Source organism: Dipodomys spectabilis, unplaced genomic scaffold (genome assembly GCF_019054845.1).
Source record: "Dipodomys spectabilis isolate Male_0828 unplaced genomic scaffold, ASM1905484v1 ptg000130l, whole genome shotgun sequence".
Lineage (NCBI taxonomy): Eukaryota > Metazoa > Chordata > Mammalia > Rodentia > Heteromyidae > Dipodomys > Dipodomys spectabilis.
The window spans coordinates 3076440-3098846 of NW_024870807.1; the positions used below are offsets into that span (position 1 = coordinate 3076440).

At 51.0% G+C, this 22407-nt stretch overlaps 1 protein-coding gene across 3 annotated transcripts; it reads left to right on the plus strand.

Moving 5' to 3' along the window:
• The first annotated feature begins 1110 nt into the window (after window positions 1–1110).
• Window positions 1111–20614, plus strand: LOC122116325 (cholesteryl ester transfer protein). 3 transcript variants are annotated; one of them, XM_042689994.1, is made up of 16 exons: window positions 1111–1337; window positions 2720–2834; window positions 5243–5377; window positions 5467–5537; window positions 5870–5957; window positions 6922–6991; window positions 7165–7225; window positions 9268–9359; window positions 10630–10809; window positions 11533–11583; window positions 15592–15770; window positions 18303–18362; window positions 18781–18814; window positions 19319–19391; window positions 20162–20247; window positions 20368–20614. In XM_042689994.1, the coding sequence occupies exons 1-16, from the start codon at window positions 1220–1222 to the stop codon at window positions 20440–20442; spliced, it is 1488 nt and encodes a 495-aa protein (XP_042545928.1). In that variant the 5' UTR covers window positions 1111–1219; the 3' UTR covers window positions 20443–20614. The 3 variants fall into 3 exon arrangements, with proteins under 3 accessions (XP_042545928.1, XP_042545926.1, XP_042545927.1); XM_042689992.1 differs by having other exon boundaries at window positions 1114–1337; window positions 15592–15759; window positions 18295–18362; XM_042689993.1 differs by lacking the exon at window positions 2720–2834 and having other exon boundaries at window positions 1207–1337.
• Window positions 20615–22407: the final 1793 nt, after the last annotated feature.

Sequence of the window (22407 nt, forward strand, 5' to 3'; positions counted from 1 at the left end):
CAGCTGAGGGGAGCACTTGCCCTGCCTGTGGGTACCAGGGGAAAGTAGCCTAACCTCTCTGAGCCCTGGGAAAGGCAGTGCTCAGCCCTGCTCTGAGTATGCTTCTAACAGCTATGGCCTGCTCAGGAGTGAGTCTGCTCCCATCCACCATTTCCTTGGCAAAGCTGTAGAGAGAGCGCATTTCAATATCCCAGGACTTGTACATCCCAGCCTGAGGAAGCAGTGTCACCAACTTCTGTGTGATCTTGGCCAGATACTCTGCCCTCTCTGGGCCACAGCTGCTTCCTCAAAAAGGGACTATGGAAGCTACATGCAATGACCTCTAGGTCAGAATATCCCAAAGAGCAAGATGTATGCCACTGGTGGAGCGGGGCAGGGACACGCAGAGGTGGCCCATGGCACAGATCTGTGGCTTGAACACTGCAAAGCTATTGGGGTCTTTCCTGTGTTTCAAGTGTCAACAGGGGAAGAGAGGTGGTGCTGAGATCCCTTTTTAGCTGCTTTTTAAAAGCACTTAAATTATCGATTGATTGATTTTATTGTGCCATATTGGGGCTTGAACTCAGAGCCTTATGCTCTCACTTAGCTCTTTCTGCTCAAGGCTAGCTAGCACTCTACCCCTTGAGTCATACCTCCATTCCAACTTTTCAGTGGTTAATTGGAGATAAGAGTCTCATGGATTTTCCTGCCCAGGCTGACTTTGCCTGCGATGCTCAGTTCTCAGCCTCCTGAGTAGCTAGGATTACAGGCATGAGCCACCCAGCACCTGGCTGGTTTTTAATTGACAGAAGACCACAGGCCTCCAACTTAGGTCATTGTCCAGCAAGATTGGAATGTCTTTATTTCACATCATTAATCTATTTATGGCAAGTGAAAGAGTTTCCCTCTTAGAGTCTTATTTAAGTAAAAGGAAAAACAAGAATTCAAGGAAGCTTATTAAAGATCCTCCAGATAATCGTATAACATTGCCCAGCTAATACAAGGGATGGCAAGTAGGCCACAGATGGTAGAGGGGGACATGCAGAGGGTGGGGTGCCCTGGTCCCTTGTCCAGCCCTGAGCCCAAGAAGAGGCCAAGGGCTGGGCAGGAAGGAGGCCCATCCCGGGGCCAGAGAGACCTTGCTGCCCGGAAGCAGCTTGTCCCATGGGTGCTGGGCGGATGCATAGAAGAGCTCAGGCCGCCTGGCCAGGGCCATTTGCCTGCTGGTAGCCGGAGAACCATGCTTGCCGTCACTCTCCTGAGCCTGAGTCTGCTGGCCAGTGCCCACACCTGCTCTGCAGACACATCGTATGCGGCAGGGATCGTATGCCGCATCACCAAGCCTGCCCTTCTGGTGTGTAAGTACCACGTCCACCTCCCAGCCAGGCCTGGCCCATGCAGCCAGGAGAGAATGATCCAGGCAGAGCCAGGCTCTCCACTCTCTCCTCGCCACCCCTTCGAAGTCAAGCTCTTTGTTGAAGCCATTACTAGGCTGCAAAAGGCTAGGTATGGTGGTTTGTATTTGTAGGGTCAGCCTGGGATTCAGAGGGATCAAGTTAGGGGACAAAGGTGATGCTGGAGTGTACTTACTGTCAGAGATTATACTACATCCAATCAGGTATCACATAAGCCTAGGCTAGGGAAATTCTGTTACCAACTGCTGTGTGACCTTGGACACTTATACTCCCCTCTCTGAGCCTCAGCCTCTTGCTCAATACAATAAGTGCCCTGGGAGGCTAAATTTGATAGTTTCTGACATTAACTATACTAAGTGTGAGACCTAGGATTACAGACTCTGATGTATTAGGGAGGGGATGAGGGGCGTTGTTCTGAGAATAGCCGGGGTCGTGGGCCGCTGTTTGGCTAGGATCACGGGGTTCCTGTGTGTTCAGATCCAAAAGCTGAGGTGTGAGCAGGGTGTCTGGCTGGAGGTCCCCCGAGAATCAACATATAACTGCAGTACCCCAACTACCCGGGGCCGGTGGGGCTCGAACCCACGATCAGTGAAAAGAATCACCAGCATTCAGTCAATCTGGCTAGAAGCTTTTATTAGCCACATAAAGTCTGTCTCCAGCTCTTCGCAGAGCTTCAGAGAACAGCTCCGTTTGCTTTCCACAGGGATTTTTATAGGAAGGGGTTTCACATAGGTGATGTTTACCAAAGCAAGCAAGCAAGGTTACAGAAGCAAAACATTAGCCTTGAGTTACAAGAGCATAGGCAAAACATAATCTTGACTTGGTCAGCATGATCGATACTATCACTGTTATTGACATTATTGATACTTGATTACAAAAATCAAAACACATTCGTGGATTATAGAAGTCAAAACATAACCTTGGGTAGGGGTAGTCTATTTTACAGAAATGATTTTTATGATAAGCTCTTAATAGTACAGCTGATGATAAGCCTCGGTTGTCAGTAGCCTTCAGCAAAGTTTGTGGTAAACTGCAAAGTGGCCAGCTCAGTAAACCTGAGTGAGGGAGAGATGTTCTTTTGCTTTTTAGCAAGGATGGAAAAGTTTTCGGCTGACTACTGGCCATTTGACCTGGAGTTTCTCTCTGCCTTTAATATTTGGCCCTATTTTTAATAATAGTTCTGTTTTCTGATTACACACGTTAAGATAACTAGCACCGAGTGAGGCTCAGGGTGACCCCTCAGCATTTTGAGGCCTGCCAAGCTATAATCGGGTGGGGTGGGGCTAGGCCTGGCCTGCCACCTCTCAACCGTACCATCTCTCCAGTGAACCAGGAGACCGCCAAGGTGATCCAGAAGGCTTTTCAGCGAGCCCACTACCCAGACATTAAGGGCGAGAAGTCTGTGATGCTCCTGGGCGGGGTTAAGTACGGCCTGCACAAGTGAGTGGCCAGGGTGGGAGTGGGCTGGCCCAGGGCAAGAGGGACAAAAGACCTGCCCCCATCCCAGGGAAAAAGGCAGCCAGAGAACCCAGCCTCTCCATCGGACAGGCCCCTTCACCCTCCACCCTGCAGTGCCCTCGGGGGCCAATTGGAGCCTATGGGCCTTTCCTGCTGCTCTGAAAGATCCGGCGTTTGTGGAGTGCCAAGGCTCACACCTGCACCTTGGCTACTCAGGAAGTGGAGATTGGGATGATATAATTCAGGATTTGGGTTCCTTTTCTCCCCTGATTAAAAAGGCTAGGGGCAAACACCTGTCTAGCAAATGCAAGGTCCTGAGTTCAAGCCCTGGTACTACCACCACCACCCCACATACACATAAGAAACAAGCCTTGAAGGATGTGTTCTGCTACCTCAGGAAAGGGAGACTCTTACTTGGGTAGATGGAGCAAGAAACAGAGGTCTCTTGGCCAATGAGTCTCCTAACTTTATGGTGACAGCATCCCAGGGCAGCTGTGGGCAGACCACTTTATAAACCATACCTTATGGGCCGAGATGGTAGCTCAGGGATAGAGTGCTTGCCTAGCATGCACGAAGCCCTATAGAGAAAGCCAGAAGTGGCACTGTGGCCCAAGTGGTAGAGTGCTAGCCTTGTGCAAAAGAAGTTCAGGGACAGAACTCAGGCCCTGAGTTCAGGCCCCAGGACTGGCAAAAAACAACACACACACACACACACACACACACACACACACACACACACACACACACACACACACACACACACACACACACACACACACATACCTTATCTATCATATTCCCCAATGGCTCTGCTTAACACATAGGAAAAGAGATGATCAGGGAGATCAAGTAGCTGAGAGGCCACCCAGCCATAAAACCAACCCCCACCTCCCAATCCCCTAAAACAGAATTAATGAAGTTGGACCATCTTAGAGACATTGGTACTGAAGGACCTTGTCTGTTGTAGAGACACCAGGGGGCGCTGGCAACACTGGAATGCAGCAGCATGTTTTTCTGCAGCTTCTGCAAGGGGGTGGGGTCGGGTGGGGAGGGAGGGCACAGAGGTGCCCAGGACGCTGTGTGGATTTCAGGCCCATCCACAGACCCCAGGACTGGCTCCTCTTCTGTACTTAGAGTCCTCTCAAGCCTGGCAAGTCCTCTTGTTAACCCCCCAGACCCTCTACCTTCTACCCCAGCCTCACCTCCTCCAGGAAGCCCTCTGTTTTCACTTCCTACTTGCCCATTAAAAAAAAAATCTGCATATCTGGGCGCTGGTGGCTCATGCCTATAATCCTAGCTACTCAGGAAGCTGAGATCTGAGGATCATGGTTCAAAGCCAGCCCAGGCAGGAAAGTCCATGAGACTCTTATCTCCAATAAACTACTCAGAAAAGCTAGAAATGGTGTTGTGGCTCAAATGGTCTAGAGTGCTAGCCTTGAACACAAAGAGGCTCAGGGACAGTGCCCAGGCCCTGAGTTCAAACCCCAGACCAACACACACACACACACACACACACACACAAACAATCTCTACAAGTTTAATAGCTTCAAACAACACATTTATTGCCTTCCATTTAAAAAAAAATTAAAAGTCTGACACGGGTCTCACTAGATTCAAGTTGAGATGGCAGCAGGTTTGCGCCTTCCTTCCTTCCTTCCTTCCATCCTTCCTTTTTCTTTCTTTCTTTCTTCCTTTCTTTCCTTCATTCTTTCTTTCTTGCCAGTCCTGGGGCTTGAACTCTGGGCCTGTGCACTGTCCTGAGCTTTTTTGCTCAAGGCTAGCACTCTAACACTTGAGCCACAGCACCACTTCCAGCTTTTTCTGCTTATGTGGTACTGAGGAATCAAACCCAGGGCCTCATGCATGCTAGGCAAGCGCTCTACCACTGAGCCACATTCCCAGTCCTTGTGCTCTTTCTTGATGCAACTGAAGAGATCTATTTCCTTAGAGCTACTAGAGGCTTCCCACAGACCTTGGCTTGCAGCCCCTCCATCTCCAACAGCAGAGACGCTTACATCTGACTTCTCTGGTCTTTTATCCTGCCTCCCTTTCCTGTTGGCATGCTTGTGATTCCATGGCCTCCTCACAGGTGACCTGGGCTCACCCCACCTGTCTCAAGGGCTCTAACCTCACAGCACCTGTACAGTCGCATCTGCAACATCAGCCAACAGTCACACGTTTTGTAGACTGGGATGAGGATGTTTGGGGGTCACAGCCTCACTAGATGCCGGGGTTCTTAGTGATCCAGATGAACCTGTGTGGTGATTTCTGGGTGGACACAGACCTAGGAGGGCAGAAGGGACCTTGGGCAGTGCCTGTCCAGCCTGTGGAGAGGTGTGGCTTCCCTCTTCCTCTCCACATGGTGCCCTCCTTATTTCCATCTCTTCTAGCATTCAGATCAGCCACCTGTCGGTCTCCAGCAGCCAGGTGGAGTTAATGGAAGCCAAGTCTATCGATGTCTCCATTCGAAATGCATCTGGGATCTTCAAGGGAACCCTGAACTACGGCTACACGAGCGCCTGGGGGTGAGCATTTCTGGGCACTGGCAGGTCACCTGATAGTCTTTCTGGGACTCAAGGCCAAATGAATGTCCTGGGGCCTTGGCTTTTTGCAGGTTGAGCATTGATCAGTCTGTCGACTTTGAGATCGATTCCTCCATTGACCTGCAGATCAACACACAGCTGAGTACGTGCAGCTTCCGAGAGGAGGCAGGGAGGTTGGGCTCCAGGGCTGGGCTGGAGCACATATGCCAGTCTGTGCAGATTGTGTGTGTGTGTGTGTGTGTGTGTGTGTGTGTGTGTGTGTGTGTGTGTGTGAGAGAGAGAGAGAGAGAGAGAGAGAGAGAGAGAGAGGAGAGAAAGAGAGAGGCCGGGGGGAGGGGGTGTCTTCAGATAAGGCCCAGCCTGGGAAAATGGGAGAGAGGATACTCCCAGTGCTGGGCCTGCTACCGGCTAGCCTGGGCCGCCCATGGGCAAAGCCTGGTAGCTCACCCTGAGGTGCTGTTGGGCTCCCTGCAGCCTGTGAGTCTGGCAGAGTGAGGACTGATGCTCCCGACTGCCACCTGTCTTTCCACAAGCTGCTGCTGCATCTCCAAGGGGAGCGTGAGTAAGTCACCGCCTCTCTGGCCCTCAGTCTTCCTTATGTCCCCATCCTAGTAGCGTGTCACTCCCCATGCATGTGGCAGCCAAACCTGGGGGGATCAGGGCCTTTAGTGTGTTATTCCCAGCTCATCCCCATCAATACACCCTCAAAGGCTGGAGAAAAATAATAGTGAGAGCATGCTCTGAGCCACATACTATTACTCTAAGTATTTTGGATGAATCCATGAACTTAACCTGCACACAACCCAATGCTAGGAAGGAGATTCTTTTAGGATACCTATTTTTCACATGTGGGGTAAACTGAGGCACAGGGAGGTTAACAGGGAAAGCAAACCTGGAATCTCCTCCTTGGGCAGAGCTGAGAGAAGATACATGCTGCTGTCTGAGTTGTCAATAAAGTTTTATTGGCACACAGCCACACCCACTGGCCAGTGAGCTAATGATGCATCGCAGGCATACCACCACGTCACGGCTACTCCCAGTCCTCGAAGTGACTTTCTACACACCCACAGCTGTCTCAAGGCAGGAAGCAGGACCTGCACCCTGCATCCTCCACCCCGGGATCTGAGCTCCTGTGTCGCAGGGTGAAGCTTGGTCTCAGCAGACCCCACGTGTGGAACTGTGAACTCTTCTCACACCCCTGGGACACAGGAGGGATGTGGGGGCTGGGGGAGGGGGGCTGCTCTCTGTCCCCAGAGCAGACAGACATGTGAATCTGGATACTAGGCATGCATGGCAGCTGTGAGCATGGCAGGAACGGAGTCCTCTACCGGAAGTCACCCGTGACATGGCTAGGCCCGAGGCCGAGGATCCTGCTGAGGCTCATGGTGTCAGCTGGGACATGGGGAGAAGGATAAGGCCTGGGCTATGGGAAGGAGGCTGGAGAGCTCAGGATGGTTCCCAGCATACGGTGGATGCTCTATGGCTGCACAGGGCTGAAGGCTTACTGTAGTGCTTGCTCCCCTCAGGCCTGGATGGATCAAGCGACTGTTCACAAACTTCATTTCCTTCACCCTGAAGCTGGTCCTGAAGGGACAGGTGAGTGAGGTCAGCTGATCTACCTGGTGCGCTGAGTTGTGCCCAGGAACCAGCCCTTCCCCTTCCTGCCCTTCCCTGCCCCATTCCCATGCAGTTGGCCTGGAGGGAGATGCCATCCACTCCTCCTCCGGTCTCCCTGCCTTCCTGGTGATCCGTTTGCCTGTCCACTCCAGATCTGCAAAGAGGTCAATGTCATCTCCAACATCATGGCTGACTTTGTCCAGAAAAGGGCAGGTGAGTTCTGTCTGCATGCTTCAGAAGGAGGTGATGGTGGCACTCACCCACAGTCAGGGGGTAATCTTGGGACAGTCACATCTCTGTCTGGGTGGCTTGGTCCCTGATGGCTCTGACATGTGGTGATTATTATGGTCTGGCTCTGGCAAGCTGCTTCCCCCTAAAGCTATAGCCTCATAAGCTGTGTTGTTTAACCTCTTGGAACTTATTCTCTCCTCACTAAATGGGGATAACGAATGCATCTACCTCACCAGGGTCACTGTGAGAATTGAGTGTTTGAAAAAATTGAGTGTTTAGCTGGGCACCAGTGGCTCACACCTGTAATCCTAGCTACTCAGGAGGCTGAGATCTGCCACCCAGGGCAGGAAAGTCTGTGAGACTGTTATCTCCAATGAACTACTCAGAAAACTGGAAGTGGCACTGTGGCTCAAGTGGTAGAGTGCTAGCCTTGAGCTGAAGAGCTGAGGGACAGGGCTCAGGCCCAGAGTTCAAGTCCCACGACTGACACACACAAAAAATTGAGTGTTTAAAAATGAGAGTTGAGTGCTTAAAAAAATGTATGTAAGAATCATAAAACAGTACCAGAACCATCACCAGCCCTTACTATCATCAAGTCTAGCACCAATTCAATGGACAATCCAATGGACAAACATGGATGGAAGAAGAGAAGGAAGAACACAGGGTGGAGATGAAGAATTCCTCTGCCCTTACTGGCGTTTATTCCTTCCTTCCCATCAGGTCTTGGGGTATAGGAAAGGTCCCACAAGGTCATGCAGTGTAGAAAGGACTCAATATTATCATTTGTCTATTATCATTTATCTAGTGAGGACATCTCCGTTCCTTTCTTCCTTCCTTCCTTCCTTCCTTCCTTCCTTCCTTCCTTCCTTCATTCCTTCCTTCCTTCCCTCCTTCCTTCCTTTCTTTTTTTGTCAGTTATGGGGCTTGAACTCTGGGCCTAGTCGCTGTCCCTGAGCTCTTCAGCTCAAGGTGAACTCTCTACCACTTGAGCCACAGCGCCACTCCCAGTTTTCTGGTTAATGGGAGATCAGAGTCTCATGGATGTTCCTGCCCGGGCTGGCTTTGTACTGTGATCCTCAGCTCTCAGCCTCCTGAGTAGCTAGGATTTCAGGTGTGAGCCACCAGCACCCGACTTAGTGAGGCGGCACCATGAGAAGTGGGAAGTGCTATCGTGTTCAGCACTAACAGCTACCATTGTTACCTGCCAAACATTTCCCGGTGGAATCCTGCAGAAGACCCAGCCAGGAAAGCATACCAACCCCATCTTGCTATCAATAAAGCTTTATTAGAACACAACCACACTTACTCGCTAATGCCCTGGTCACAGCTGCAGCACTAAATAGTAGCAGACAGCGGAACCTGCACTATGACCAATCCAGTCATTTACAGAGCCTGGAGAGTTTTCTGACCCTTGTCCTGGACTGGGGACCTCAAGACTGATGAACACTTTGATCTTGGGGAAGACACAGAAGAAGAATCATAATTGGGCCCTAGCTCATACCCTTCCCTTTTATATGTGCTGGGGCTGGGGCTTGAACTCAGAGCCTAGGTGCTGTCCTTGAGCTTTTTTTTAATCCCCCAAGGTTGGCATCCTACTACTAAAGCCACAGCTCACTTCCAGCTAAGGGAAATTAATTGGAGATAGGAGTTTTTCCTGTTTGGGCTGGCTCAAACTGTGATCTTCAGATCTCAGCTCCTGAGTAGCTAGGATGACAGGCATAGCCCACGTCCTTTTACACAAAGGTAGAAATAAACATCCAGTCCCGACTGAGGCAGGCACCGTCATTGGAGAGGAGGGCACGATGCCTGCAGGAGAGGGCAGAGGTCTAGCCTGGACCTCTCTCTTAGAAACTGTCCTCAGCTAGTAAAGTACCCAGAAGAAAGAAGTTGAGGAAAGAGAAGGAGAGGGGGTCCTGCTTGTCCCAGGATCCATTCATACGTAGGAGCACGCAGGCTGGGGCAGGGAGCAGCGAATTTGGTGCCTCCCTATCCTGTGGTATTACCTTGACTTTCTCTCCCCACAGCCAGCATTATCTCTGATGGAGACATCGGGGTTGACATTTCACTGACAAGATCGCCAGTCATCACAGCTACCTACCTGGAGTCCCACCACAAGGTGGGCATAGCCAGAGGGGACAGGGTCTCACCTCCCTGGGTGTTCCTGGGATTAGGACCCAATCAGTAACCAAGCTACCTCCCTGGAGCTTTGCCCCATGGAAGCCACCCTCCTGCAGAGCGTGTTGTGATGTGCCCAGGAAGGCAGAGCCTCAGCCCGGGTGTGTGGACTCTCCACAGGCCCAAGGTACCCCTCTCAGAGGGCCCTGCCAGACACCAGCTCCATTCTAGATTTACTGGGCTTCCAGTATCTTCTAGAGCAGTCATTTGGGGGAGTTAAACTCCACTTGGGGGAGTTTGAGGAAAGCTATGGATCCCTGATTTAGCTAGGATATAGTTTCTGTTGCTATAACAAAGAAAGTAGCAGCTTATTTGTTCATGTTGCTGGTTGTGGGGCTTGAACTCAGGGCCTGTTTTTGCTCAAGGCTAGGGCTCTACCACTTTGAGACACAGCTCCACTTCTGATTTTTTGGTGGTTAATTGGTGATAAGAGTCTCATGGACTTTTTTTCCTGCCCAGGAACTGTGATCCTCAGATCTCAGCCTCCTGAGTAGCTAGGATTACAGGAAGGGTAGCAGCTTAAGTCCCTCCCCCCTCCCATGTGTATCCATCTCCCTCATGGAATGGCTCATGTGCTAGAGTCCAGAGTGGGCCTGGAGACACAGCCAGGTCAGGTCCCCAGACTCCATCCCTGTCTTGTCACCTGACGGCCACAGCCTCTGTGACCTGGGCCACAGGGTCACACCTAGCTGCAGGGGAAGCTGAGACGTTCAATGGAGGTAATCATAAGCCCAGCCAAGAATTGGGTATTACAGAATTGGGTTTTAGGGAACAGGAAGGCCTTGTAATTTCCCCAGAAAAGTGAACACAAAGAGAATTGAGGGGTCATGGGTACTCCTGGCCCTTCACAGCCCTAGGGCAGCAGACATCGGAGGGGCTGGGAATCGGACTGTGATATATTTCCTGCCCCAGCTGCCAAGATGCAGTGTTCCATGCCCACTGGGGGTGGAGGGCACAGTGATCCATGGCTACCAGCGGCAGTGGTCACTGTCTTTACCACAGTGCCAGCCTGTGATGTGGTGACTGGGTCTCAGGCCCACTTCACTCCATGCTGGGGGTGTATCTACTGAATCAATGAAGGCGAGTGCCACCCTTGCTCAGTTTCCCCATCTCCCTGGGCTGGCTGGCTCCTCCTCATGATCCCCCTGAGCTGACTCTGAGCCCAGCAGGGACACGCAGGGGAAGAACAGGCAGCATCCATCTTCTTCCAGGGTCATCTCCTCTACAAAAACATCTCCGAGGACCTCCCTCTCCCCACCTTCTCCCCCGCCCTGCTGGGGGATGGCCGCATGCTCTACTTTTGGTTCTCCGACCACGTCCTTGACAACTTGGCCAAGGCCGCCTTCCAGGATGACCAGCTTGTGCTCAGCCTGACAGGGGCCGAATTCAAGGTGAGGGGCGGGGCTGCTGGAACACCTGTGTATACACACACACACACACACACACACACACACACACACAGTGTGTGTGTGTGCATGCATGCATGCACAGATGTGAGGAGCGTGAAGGACACTCTGGGTGGTGGGTCAAGGAGCCATGGGTCCTCTGAGCTGCAGCCCAGCCTCTACAGCTCACTACATGCAGGGCCTGAGCTGGCTCAGGAGCCAACTGACAGACAGGTGTAGACATAACTGGAGAGTGGAGCATATTAACTACAATAAGTATAAGCTGCTATGAACGTTTATAGTCACAGTCGCATTTATTTTTTGTTGCACTCACCCTGTGGGTAAGTATTATTACCCTCTCCATTTTTGCAAAAGAAAGAAAGAATAAGTGAAAACAGCAAAGCTCCAAGAGGGTAAATATCCTTCCAAGTCCCACAGCTTGGAGGAGGTGTCTCTGAAGTCTGTACTCCTTAGTTTAGTAGGGAAACTGAGGACCTTAGTGGGGAAAAGACTCCCTTAAGGTCACACAGCCTAAACATGGCTGAGTAGAGTACAGAAGCCACGCCTCCAGCCAGGCTGGGTTTCCCTAAACTGTACCCTGCCCAGAGCATCTTCAGATTTATTTGCAGCACTGGGAATCTGGGTTGGGAAGGGGACTCCTCCCTGACCCCCTACCAGTCATGTGGTGTCTCTGAGGGTTGCCTTCTTCCCCCTCTTGTCTTTTTTTAGGCTATTCTGGAGTCCCGAGGCTTCAACACCAACCAGCAAGCCTTTCTGGAGGTAACTACTTGTGTCTGGAGCTTATCTCCTGTGCTCCAACTTTGCGCCTGCTTCAGGAGATGGCACCCTGTCAATAACAGCATCAGAGACAATTATAACAGCTCCCTGGTATCTGGCTCTGTAAATCACTTTGGTGCCCACACCAGTACAGAAAGCCAGGTACCATCCAGCTGCCCCTCTATACCCAGAGACATAGTGAAGGCCAGGACCATCTCCTGCCTCTTTACCCAGGCCCTGGTGCCCTAGGGGGCTGGGGACTGAAACCCAGGATTAACCCCAGCCCTGAAATAGGACTGTCCAAAGCCTCAGGCAACCTCAGCCTGTACCTGCTTTACCCAGCAGCAGTGAGGCCTCCATGCTGGGTTCCACTGAGGATCTATGGTACTGACCTTAAGTGGACGCTCACTCCTTTTGGGTAAATCTCTCAGCTTTCCCATCCTACTGTAATTTCTTCGTGTTTCTCTGAGGCAGGTCCTCACCTACCTGGATTACATGTTGGAATTTCCCTCCTCAATTCTCTAGCTGTCCCTCTAGTTGTCCCGCCATCTCTTCTCCACAATAGTAGCAACTACTTACGACCTTCTACTCATCTTCTTCCCAAGAGTTGTCAGTGTCCCTAATAGAACTGTCTCCCCCCCCACACCCCCTGCCCCCCCTCCATTCTGTAGCATTCTTTCCCACCCTCCTCCTCCGCCCACACCTGCTGCCCTTCCCATACTATCCTCTACCTGGTCTGGTTCCAGTTCCCTTCAGAACTCCCTACCTACCCTTTCCAGGCTCCCAGGCCTAGAACACCCCTCTTTCTCCCTCCCTCTGTGTGTGCGTGCCCTTGACGTGGTTTTCTCTCATCCCCCTGACCCAGTCCAGCCTATCCCGCAACACCACTGTCCCTAGGGTCTGTCTGCCTCTCTGTCTCTCCCTCACTCCAGGCCCAGCCACGTTTTTCCTCTGTGAAGATCCACTTCCAGCCTTCTAAATCCCTTCAGTCTCTTCCCCAGGGAAGCCAGGATAATCTTACTAAGAAGCAATACTGAAGCTGGGGGTGCTGGTGGCTCATGCCTGTGATCCTAGCTACTCTGGAAGCTGAGATCTGAGGTTCAAAGTCAGCCAAGGCAGAAAACCCTAAGAGACTTTGATTTCCAAATAACAACCAAAAACGCCAGACATGGAGCTGCGGCACGAGTGGTAGAGAACTAGCCTTGAGAAAAAAAGCTCTAAGGCAGTACCCAGGCCCTGAGTTCAAGCCCCAGGACCTCAATATTGAGCACTCACCTGCTAGCTTAGACCAGTCAAGGGTAAAGGACTAGAGTCTTAGGAAGTTGACCAACTTACACCCACAGCCTCCAGAGTTCTGTATTGTCTGGCCTGTGTTTAACTCTCAGCTAGGGGTTTGGAACCCTCATAACTATTTACATTATGAGTTGATATTTTCTATCAGCTTTGAAAATTTCTTGGCACTCTCTTCAGTTATTGCCTCTCCTCAACTTGGTCCATTCTTGTGTATCTGAATTTTCATTTTTTATATATATATATATATATATATATTGGATTTTTCTTATTCATTTTTCAAAGTCTGTCAGTTGTTCTGTTGTAGTTCTTTTGTTTTTTGTTGTTGTTGTTGTTTTGTCGGACGTGGGGCTTGAACTCTGGGCTTGGGCGCTGTCCTGTGCTCTTCAGCTCAAGGCGAGTGCTCTACCGCTTGAGCCACAGCACCACTTCCGGTTTTCTAGCGGTTTATTGGAGATAAGAGTCTCACGAACTTTCCTGCCCAGGCTGGCTTTGAACCATGATCCTCAGATCTCAGCCTCCTGAGTAGCTAGGATTACAAGCGTGAGCCACCGGCGCCCAGCTCAGCTCTTTGTAGTTCTATGTGAAGCTCTGATCCGTTTCTGCAAATATTTTTTCAATTCTTATATATTTATTATTTATTTGTTTACATGCTAGTAGTAGGGCTTGAACTCAGGGCCTCACATTGTTCCTAGGCCTTTTTTGCTCAAGACTGGCACTCTACCACTTGAGTCACAGCTCTACTTCTGGCTTTTTGCTGGTATAAGAGTCTCACAGACTTTTCTGCCTAGGCTGGCTTCAAACTGCAATCCTCCAAGATACAGCTTCCTGGAAAACTAGGATTATGGATTGAGGCCACTGGTACTCAACTCTTGGGGCTTGAACTTTGGGCCTGGGCGCTGTCCCTCAGCTCTTCAGCTCAAGGCAAGCACTCTACCATTTGAGTCACAGCACTATTTCTGGTTTTCTGGTGGTTAATTGGAGATAAGAGTCTCATGGACTTCCTTTGCCTGGGTTGGCTTTGAACTGTGATCATCAGGTCTCAGCCTCCTGAGTAGCTAGGATTATAGGTGTGAGACACCCATGCCTGACTTTTTTTTTTTTTTTTTTTGGTCGGTTGTGGGGCTTGATCTCTGGGCCCCTCAGCTCTTCAGCTCAAGGCTAGCACTCTACCACTTGAGCCACAGCGTCACTTCCAGCTTTTTCTTTTATGTGGTGCTGAGGAATCAAACCCAGGACTTCAGGCATGCATGGCAAGCACTCTACCACTGAGCCACGTTCTCAGACTGACTCATTCTTTTTTTTGGGGGGGGGGGAGGTCCAGTTGTGGGGCCTGAACTCTGGGCCTGGGCACTGTCCCTCAGCTCTTCAGCTCAAGGCTAGTGCTCTACCACTTGAGCCACAGCGCCACTTCCGGCTTTTTTTTTCTTTTTGCTTATGTGGTGCTGAGGAATCGAACCCAGGGCCTCAGGCATGCAAGGCAAGCGCTCTACCACTGAGCCACCTTCCCAGCCCCTGACTCATTCTTTTTTGAGACAGGGTCTCACTATGTAGTCCAAGCTGGCCTCAAACTTGTGATCATCCTTCTTCAGCTTCAAGAATGCTGGATATACAAACATGTGTCTCTATGCCTGGTTCACTAATTTTTTTTTTTTTGGTCGGTCGTGGGGCTTGAACTCTGGGCTTGGGCGCTATCCCTTAGCTCTTCAGCTCAAGGCGAGCGCTCTACCACTTGAGCTACAGCGCCACTTCCAGTTTTCTGGTGGTTTATTGGAGATAGGAGTCTCATGGTCTCTCCTGCCCGGTCTGGCTTTGAACCGTGATCCTCAGATCTCAGCCTCCTGAGTAGCTAGGATTACAAGCGTGAGCCACCAGTGCCCGGCTTGGTTCACTAATTTTTTAATAGCTATTTTTCATCTGTTTACTCATCCATTGAGTTTTCATTTTAAGAGCAATTCTTTTTAATTGTGATACTGAGCTTTGAGCTCAGGGTCTTAGAATATGTCTTTTGCAGTGCAGTGGTGACTTTCAACTTAGAATCCTAGCTACTCAGGAAGCTGAGATCTGAGGCTGGCAGTTTGAAGCCACCTCAGGCAAGAAAATCTGTGAGACTCTGATCTCCATTGAACCACAACAAAGCTAGAAGTGGAGCTGTGGCTCAGATGACAGAACACTAGCCTTGAGTGAGAACACTAAACAAGAGTGTGAGGCCCTGAGTTTAAGACCCCCATATAGCACAAAAATAAAAATAAAATAAAATAAAGTACTGTGAAGATTTGGGATTCTCTCACAGATGCACAGCCTTCTGGGTCAAGAGCCTATCTGATGTCTGCCCTGCCTTCCATCCCAGGAGAGGGGACCTGTGGGGACCCATACACAATGGGAGAGGCTTAGGCCACCTCTCTCAGGAGGAAGTTTATGGGGCCTGGCTTTTCTCTCATTTACCAATCCCAGTTGTCCTATGTGTGTAACCACTGTCGCCGCACTTTATAGATGAGGAAGGTGAGGCGCAGGGCACTGAGCAGGGAAGGAACTGCTTTGTCATTTCATAGAGGAGAGAATGGAGGGCCGGAGCACCAAGGGTCCTGACTGCCATTCTCTGACACAGCCAGGGCCACCACCCTGGGGACCCATTCAGCTTCCCTCCTTCTATCTTGGGGTGACAGTGGCCACAGCCCTTTGATACTCCTGTCCTGGCCTTGGGACTCCTGTCTCCTACAGCTTTCTAGCAACTTCCCAACTGGCCTTGCCCAAGTCACTGTGCACTGCCTGAAGAGGCCCCGGATCTCCTGTCAGAGCCAAGGCATCGTGGTCAGCTCTTCCGTGGTGGTGACCTTCTTCTCCCCACGTGCAGACGGACAAGGTTCTCAGGCATATTCTTTCCAAGAGGTGAAGTATGTGTGAGGGGAGATGGGCAGGGGACCTGGCCCACTGGGGAGGGTGTGGGGGGGGGTCTCTGAAACCTTCCAGTTCTTCCACCCTGTTGCTGTAATTGGTTGTTTCTTTTCTTTGCTGTGCCAGTACTGGGGCTTAACCTCAGAGCGTGTCCCTGAGCTTTTTTGCTCAAAGCTAGTGTTCTACCAGCCTTTTTTGAAGAAAAAAATCGCTTAATTTATGTTTTACTTGCCATATTGTTTGTTATTTAACGATCTGAACCGTGCAGAGTTCCTGTGAAAGAATAAAACCAGGCATGACACTGATTCAAGCTTGGTTAGGCAGACTACTGTAGCCAAGGTGGTAGGTACAGGGACCACTGCAGAGTCTTGCTATGAGCAGGCAACAGGATAGGGATGTGGGGCTTGACTCTAGATACAACTGGGCAAGAGGGAATTGAAAGGAGGGAGCAGGTGGGTGTCAAGGGGTGGAAAAGAAGAGGCTTTAGGGGCAAGGGTGGGGGCATTGGGGAGACTGCTAAACCAACCCAACCAAATCCTGAGGATGAGATACATAAGCCAAACACTGATGGCTCACACCCCTAATCCTAGCTACCCAGGAGGCTGAGATCTGAGAATTGCATTTCAAAGCCAGCCAGGGTAGGAAGTTCATGAGACTCTTCTTCATTTTACTACTCAGAATAAGCCAGAAGTGAATCAGTAGCTCAAAGGCTAAGGAGCTAGCCTTGAGCACAAAAGCTCAGGGACAACACCCAGGTGCTGAGTTCAAGCCCTGGGACCAGCAGTGAAAGGAAAAAGATGAGTGGGGTATTCAGTCATCATGGGATGGTGGAGGATGGTAGACAGAATCATGTATGAGGGTGAGGAGTCCTGTTGACACTGGAGTTTACAAGGAAGCACACATTGGATCTAGAAGGTTTGGGAGTTCCACTCAAGTTTGGTTAAGCAAAAAACCCTGGTTGACTCCAGCAAGCACCTGTCAATCCCCTTCTCCCCGCTGCCTCACCCCTGCTGGCTTTTGCAATTGCCCACTCTTGTTCTCTGCTCCCGGATGTCTCTTTCTTGCTTGTCAATCTGGCTGATGCCAGTTGTCACCCAAGACAGCTGAAGGGAGAAAGTCCAGAAGGCAGCTTTAGCCAGAATCCCCTGGTACAGTTGTCTGGGCAGCTGGAACCATTAACAGGGCTGAGGAGGAAAGGCTAAGTATAGATGTGTGTATGGGGGGGCGGTACTGGAGGACTTGTGGAAGTAGGTTAAGACCATGTCCTGAAGTGGAAGGGCTAGAAGGAGGAAGTGGAAGCCGCAGAGAAGATGGTGTGGTTGGTTGTGCAGGTGTAGATTAGCTGGAATGAGGAGACGTAAACCTGAGCCTTGGTGGAAGTGGCCTGGGGACCACTCCTTTGCTGAACAGAAGGAGCTCAGAGCTCAAGAACCAAGGACATGTGTTCAAGGTCACACATCATATGTATCCAGGAGTCCATAGCTTCTTTATTCCAACACTGTCACACATTCATTTATGTTCAACATCTGATGAGTTCTTACTCTGGGCCAGGCCATGGGGTTTGTGACTTCATGAAGCTTATCATGGAATGGGCAGAGATAGACAATAACTAATTTTGCCCATCACTCTGATATGTGGTCAGGCAAGGTGCTGACTCAAAGTGTTCGCAACATCCAGAGGTTCTCTGTTGGCTATTAGGGGCTGTGGTTCTCACACGGTGGCGTGTGTGAACACCAGCCCTGGGGAGGGTGACAAAGGACAGACTCCCCCAAAGTCTCAGATTTGTGAATCTAGAGCAGGACCTGAGCATCTGCCTTTCAGCATGCTCCTCCCTTCTCGGTTGGGTATGGCTGCATGGCTGAGGGCCGCCTCCCCATAACAGCATCCTGGGGTGTGGGAAATGAGAACCACAGGGAGGTTCTTCCCCACCAGGAAGAAGCCATTGGGAATGCAGGCTGGTTAGGACAGGACAGGAAGTGTCCACATGACTGTTTAGGTCTTAAGCCTAAAACCACAGGTGCTGGAGAACTTCCTTCATTTTTCCTTTTTTCTGTGTGTGTGTGTGTGTGTGTGTGTGTGTGTGTGTGTGTGTGCAGGTACTGGAGTTTGAACACACAGGGCCTGTGTGTAGGGCCCCTTAGCTTTTTCACTCAAGGCTGGCACTCTACCACTGAAGCCACTGCTCCATTTCTGCATTTTTGGTGTTTAATTAGAGAGAAGAGTCTCTCAGACTTTCCTGTGAGAGCTAGCTTCAACTCTCAATCCTCAGGTCTCAGCCTCCTGAGAAGCTAGGAGACAAGCATGAGCCATTGGTGCCCGGCACTTTTACTTTTTCAATTATTAAGATCACTATTTCCTTTTTGTGGTGCTGGGGATGGAAGTCAGGGCTTTGCACTGGGCAAGCTCTCCTCCCCTGAGCTGAAACCGCAGCTTCCTCTCCATTTTCAGAAGACCAGACTCCAGCCTTTCTATCCTGGCTGCTTTCTGCCTCAGAAAGCCAGGCTTACAGAATCTGATTTCTCTCCCCAGGAGGTCAGCACCACCATCCAAGCCTCCTATTCCAAGAAAAAGCTCTTCTTGAGCCTCGTGGAGTCCTGGTATGGGCTTGCAGAAGTGGGAAAGGCCAACTTAAACCTCTCCTGACCTGACCTGACCTGGGATCAAGCACAGAGCAAGACTGGCGGGGGGGGGGGGGGGGGGGGCGTGGAGTGGGGCTGGGGATGGAATCTGGCTCCCTCCTTCGAGGACTAAAGACTAACTGGCCTCTCTGTAGTGCCCACACTTAGAGGGAGGAGATCCCACAGGAATGGAAGGAGGGCCTGGCAGGAGAAGGAGATTGCTGAACCAAGGCTGGGCGGCCAGAATGGCAAAAAGAGAGGCCTCCAAAGGGCCCTCTTCCCAAGGAGGCCTTGAATATCAGACAGAAACATGATCTAAGAATCCTCTCATTTCTTTCCTGGGAGGCAGCTGGGGAGTGTTCCAGGGGTTGATTCTCATCTCTTTTGTTGATTTCAGGGTTAAACCAACCAGTGCTTCCAGCGTGACTGAGGTAGGTGGTCAGAGAGAAGTAGGCCCTGAAGACTTCATGCCTTAAAGAAAAAGGAAGTGAGGGGCTGGGAAGGTGGCTCAGTGGCAGAGCGCTTGCCTTGCATGCCTGAGGTTCTGGGTTCGATTCCTCAGCACCACATAAGCAAAAAGAAAACAGCCGGAAGTGGTGCTGTGGCTCAAGTGGTAGAGGGCTAGCCTTGAACTGAAGAGCTGAGGGACAGTGCCCAGGCCCAGAGTTCAGGCCCCACAACCGGACCCAAAAAAAAAAAAAGAAAGAAAGAAAGAAAAGAAAAAGGAAGTGAGCCCTGAAGGAAATCAGGAAAGGATGCAAAAGAAATTCGACAAGGTGGTCCCTTGCTTAGCTCACGGCTGGGAGCTGTGTCTGTCCAGAGAGCCCCCGTGGTTTGGATTGCAGCGACAGGGGAGTTCTTGGCTGAGTGAATGCAGTCACTGCCCATCCAGGCAGTGATCCCAGGGAGTACTAACTTGGACCTCTGATTCACAGGGCAGTTCTGAGTCTATGCAGAGCTGCATAGAGTCGATGGTCACCACAGTGGGGATCCCTGAGGTCATGTCTCGTAAGTGGACAGAAGGAGGGTTTGGGGGAGGGCCGTGGTTCCACATGGTCTCTACCTCCTGGATGGCCCCTCTTAGGCAGAGATCCAAGGGCCTCTGGTCCCTTCTCTCAAGCCTCTTTCCCTACTAGCAGCAATGCATGCTAATGATCGGCCAGGTGCACAGCCCCCTGATCCTACTTCACCTGCCACCCCCATTGGGAAGCTCTACTCACTTTAGAACCCAGGTGTCGGTCCTACTGACAACTGAGTGTGGTAGAAAGAGCCCCCACCGCTGGGAGGGTAAGGCCCAAGCCCAAACCACAGCTTCTCCTGTAAAATGAGAGTCTGGGGTTTGCTGATCCCTGAACCACTTGTGACCCTTGACATTGTAGGATATCTGTCCATTTGCAGCAAGTCTAACTCAGAGGTTGGAGCGGCGAGAGACTTTTGGACAAGGTCCTGCTGGGTCCAAGGGTCTTGTCTCGCTCAGCCTGATTCCCCAATCTGTGCCATGAGCTAAAGCTATGAGGATGGACTATATGGGTTTTACAGAGAGCCGCCCCCCCCCCTCCCCCCCCCCGTGTAAGCTGCACTGAGATGTTCTGGAGGGGGTGAGGCGTGACCTGGGCACACCTGGGGAGACAGCTATTCTCCAAGGACTCTTCTGAGCAGGATGGCTTCAGCCAGCCAGAGACATGTGCCCAGAGGGCCCCACAGGACCGTGGAACAAACGGACCTGGCTGACCCTGCTCCCCAAGTGATTCTGACTAGGGCCCCTTCCTCTGCTCCAGGGTTTGAGGTGGTGTTTACAGCTCTCATGAACAGTAAAGGCCTGGACCTTTTTGACATCATCAACCCTGAGATCATCACTCGGGATGTGAGTACAAAGCCCTTGCGCCGCCCCACCTCCTGGCAGAGAGCCCCGCACAGCTCTCAGGTGGCTGGCTGCCTGGGATCCCCACACAGCTTATCCCCTCACCCCTGCCCTTCCTTTTAGGGCTTTCTGCTGCTGCAGATGGACTTTGGTTTCCCAGAGCACCTGCTGGTGGACTTCCTGCAGACCTTGAGCTAAGAGGCTCCAAAGGGGCTGCAGTGGCTGGAAGGAGGAGGCACAAAGCCAACTCACATCGAGACCCTGGCATCTCCATCCATTGTGGTGGGGTGAGAGAGGACTTGGGGAGCTGGGAGACAAGCCTACCCCCCCTCCTGAAGTCTCATTGGAATAAAAACACTCATGTAGCCCAGCGCTGGTGGTCCATGTCTGTAATCCTAACTCAGGAGGCTGAGATCTGAAGATTGGGATTTGAAGCCAACCTAGGCAGAAAAGTCTGTGAGACTCTTATCTCCAGTTAACCATAAAAAGCCAGAAGTGGAGCTGTGGCTCAAGGGATAGAGCACTAGCCTTGAGCAGAAAAAGCTGAGAAACAGCACCGAGATAGCTCTGAATCCAAGCTCCAGTACTGGCACCAAAATAAATAAATAAATAAGGCAAATAAGTCAGACTTGAATACAGAAGAGAAAAATTTTCTGAGCACATATCCAGTTCACCTTCCCTTCCTGGGCTACTACACAGCAAGCTTTTCCTTTCTCAATCTTGGAACTTTTTCTCTAGGTATGGGAAGAAAATTCTTCGGGACACACTGGCCAAATGGGAGGGGTAAAAAGGCATAATGTTGTAATCTGTCTCTCCAAACATCTTGAAATTTGATTACCACTTTTCTGGTGCATGCAAGAAACATGCAAAGTCCCTGGGGTACAGTGAACCTTGACAGACTCAAGAAAGGGCAAGGATGATACCAGTGTAGCCCAGACAACAGAGAAGAAAAGAGATGAGGCAGGAGCAGCAGGTGGTATCCACACTATGGAAGGACCTGGCTTTTGTTTTAACATTGCCAGGAGGCAAGATGGAGGGGGCACTTGGCATGTGGATGGCACTTCAGGTATAAAAAGATCTGTGGGAGCTGGGCACTGGTGGCTCACGCCTGTAATCCTAGCTACTCAGGAGGCTGAGCTCTGAGGATTGAGGTTCAAAGCCAGTCTGGGCTCTTATCTCCAATAAACCAATAGAAAACTGGAAGTGGCGCTGTTCAAGTAGTAGAGCGCTCGCCTTGAGCTGAAGAGCTCAGGACAGCGCCCAGGCCCAGAGTTCAAGTCCCATGACCGACAAAAAAATAAAAATTAAAAAAAAGATCTGCAGAGAGCTAGGCATGGTAGCACATACCTGTAGTCATAGCTGGAAGATCAAGAGTTCCAGGCCAGCCCAGACAAGGACAGCCAAACTTTTATTTCAAGATCAAAATCAAAACCAAGGGTCTGGGGGTGTGTGGCTTGAGTGGTAGAGTGTTCACCTAGCACACAGCATCTACTTGCCAGGTTCTTTCTGATGCCCCCCATCCCACAGATTTCTTGGAATCTAGAGCAAGGTCTGACTCACAAGGAGCCTGGGGAGGAAGGGGGAGGACTCTTAAAGGGCCTTTGGCAGGAGAAGCTTAACTTATCCCACATGGAAGTCAAGAAGTTGCAATATCACCATCCAGCCAGGGTGACAACAGTAATTAGAAGCCACACTGGACTTAGAATGCTCCCTTGAGGGCTGTGGGAAGATCCAAGGCCCTTCCTTAGCAGCATGAACACAGCAGCATGAGAACTGGGCAGCCTCAGGCAGCTCCTTCTTTAGAAACAGAAACTTTCACCAAGAACTCGTCTCCATTCCAAAATGGAAGCTACGTTCATCTCCCAGCTCCCTTCTCCACCCTCAGAGGGTGGGTCCCTAGATCTGAGCACTCCCTGGGAGTGCGCGAGGCAAAAAGGAGCTATGGAGTCCCCAAGTGAAAAGAATTTGCCAGAACAGGATCAACTAGTTGGGGCCTCTCCCAAGTCCTGCTCTAGAAGCTCTGAGCAAGCCCAGAAATACTGTTCTAGGCCAGCCCAAGTGACTAGGAAGTCCTGACCTAGCTGGGACGATGGCCTGTTCCAATCTGTTCCCCAGAGAAGGCTGTACCCAGAACCCACTGCCACCCCCTTGGAGCAGGCAAGG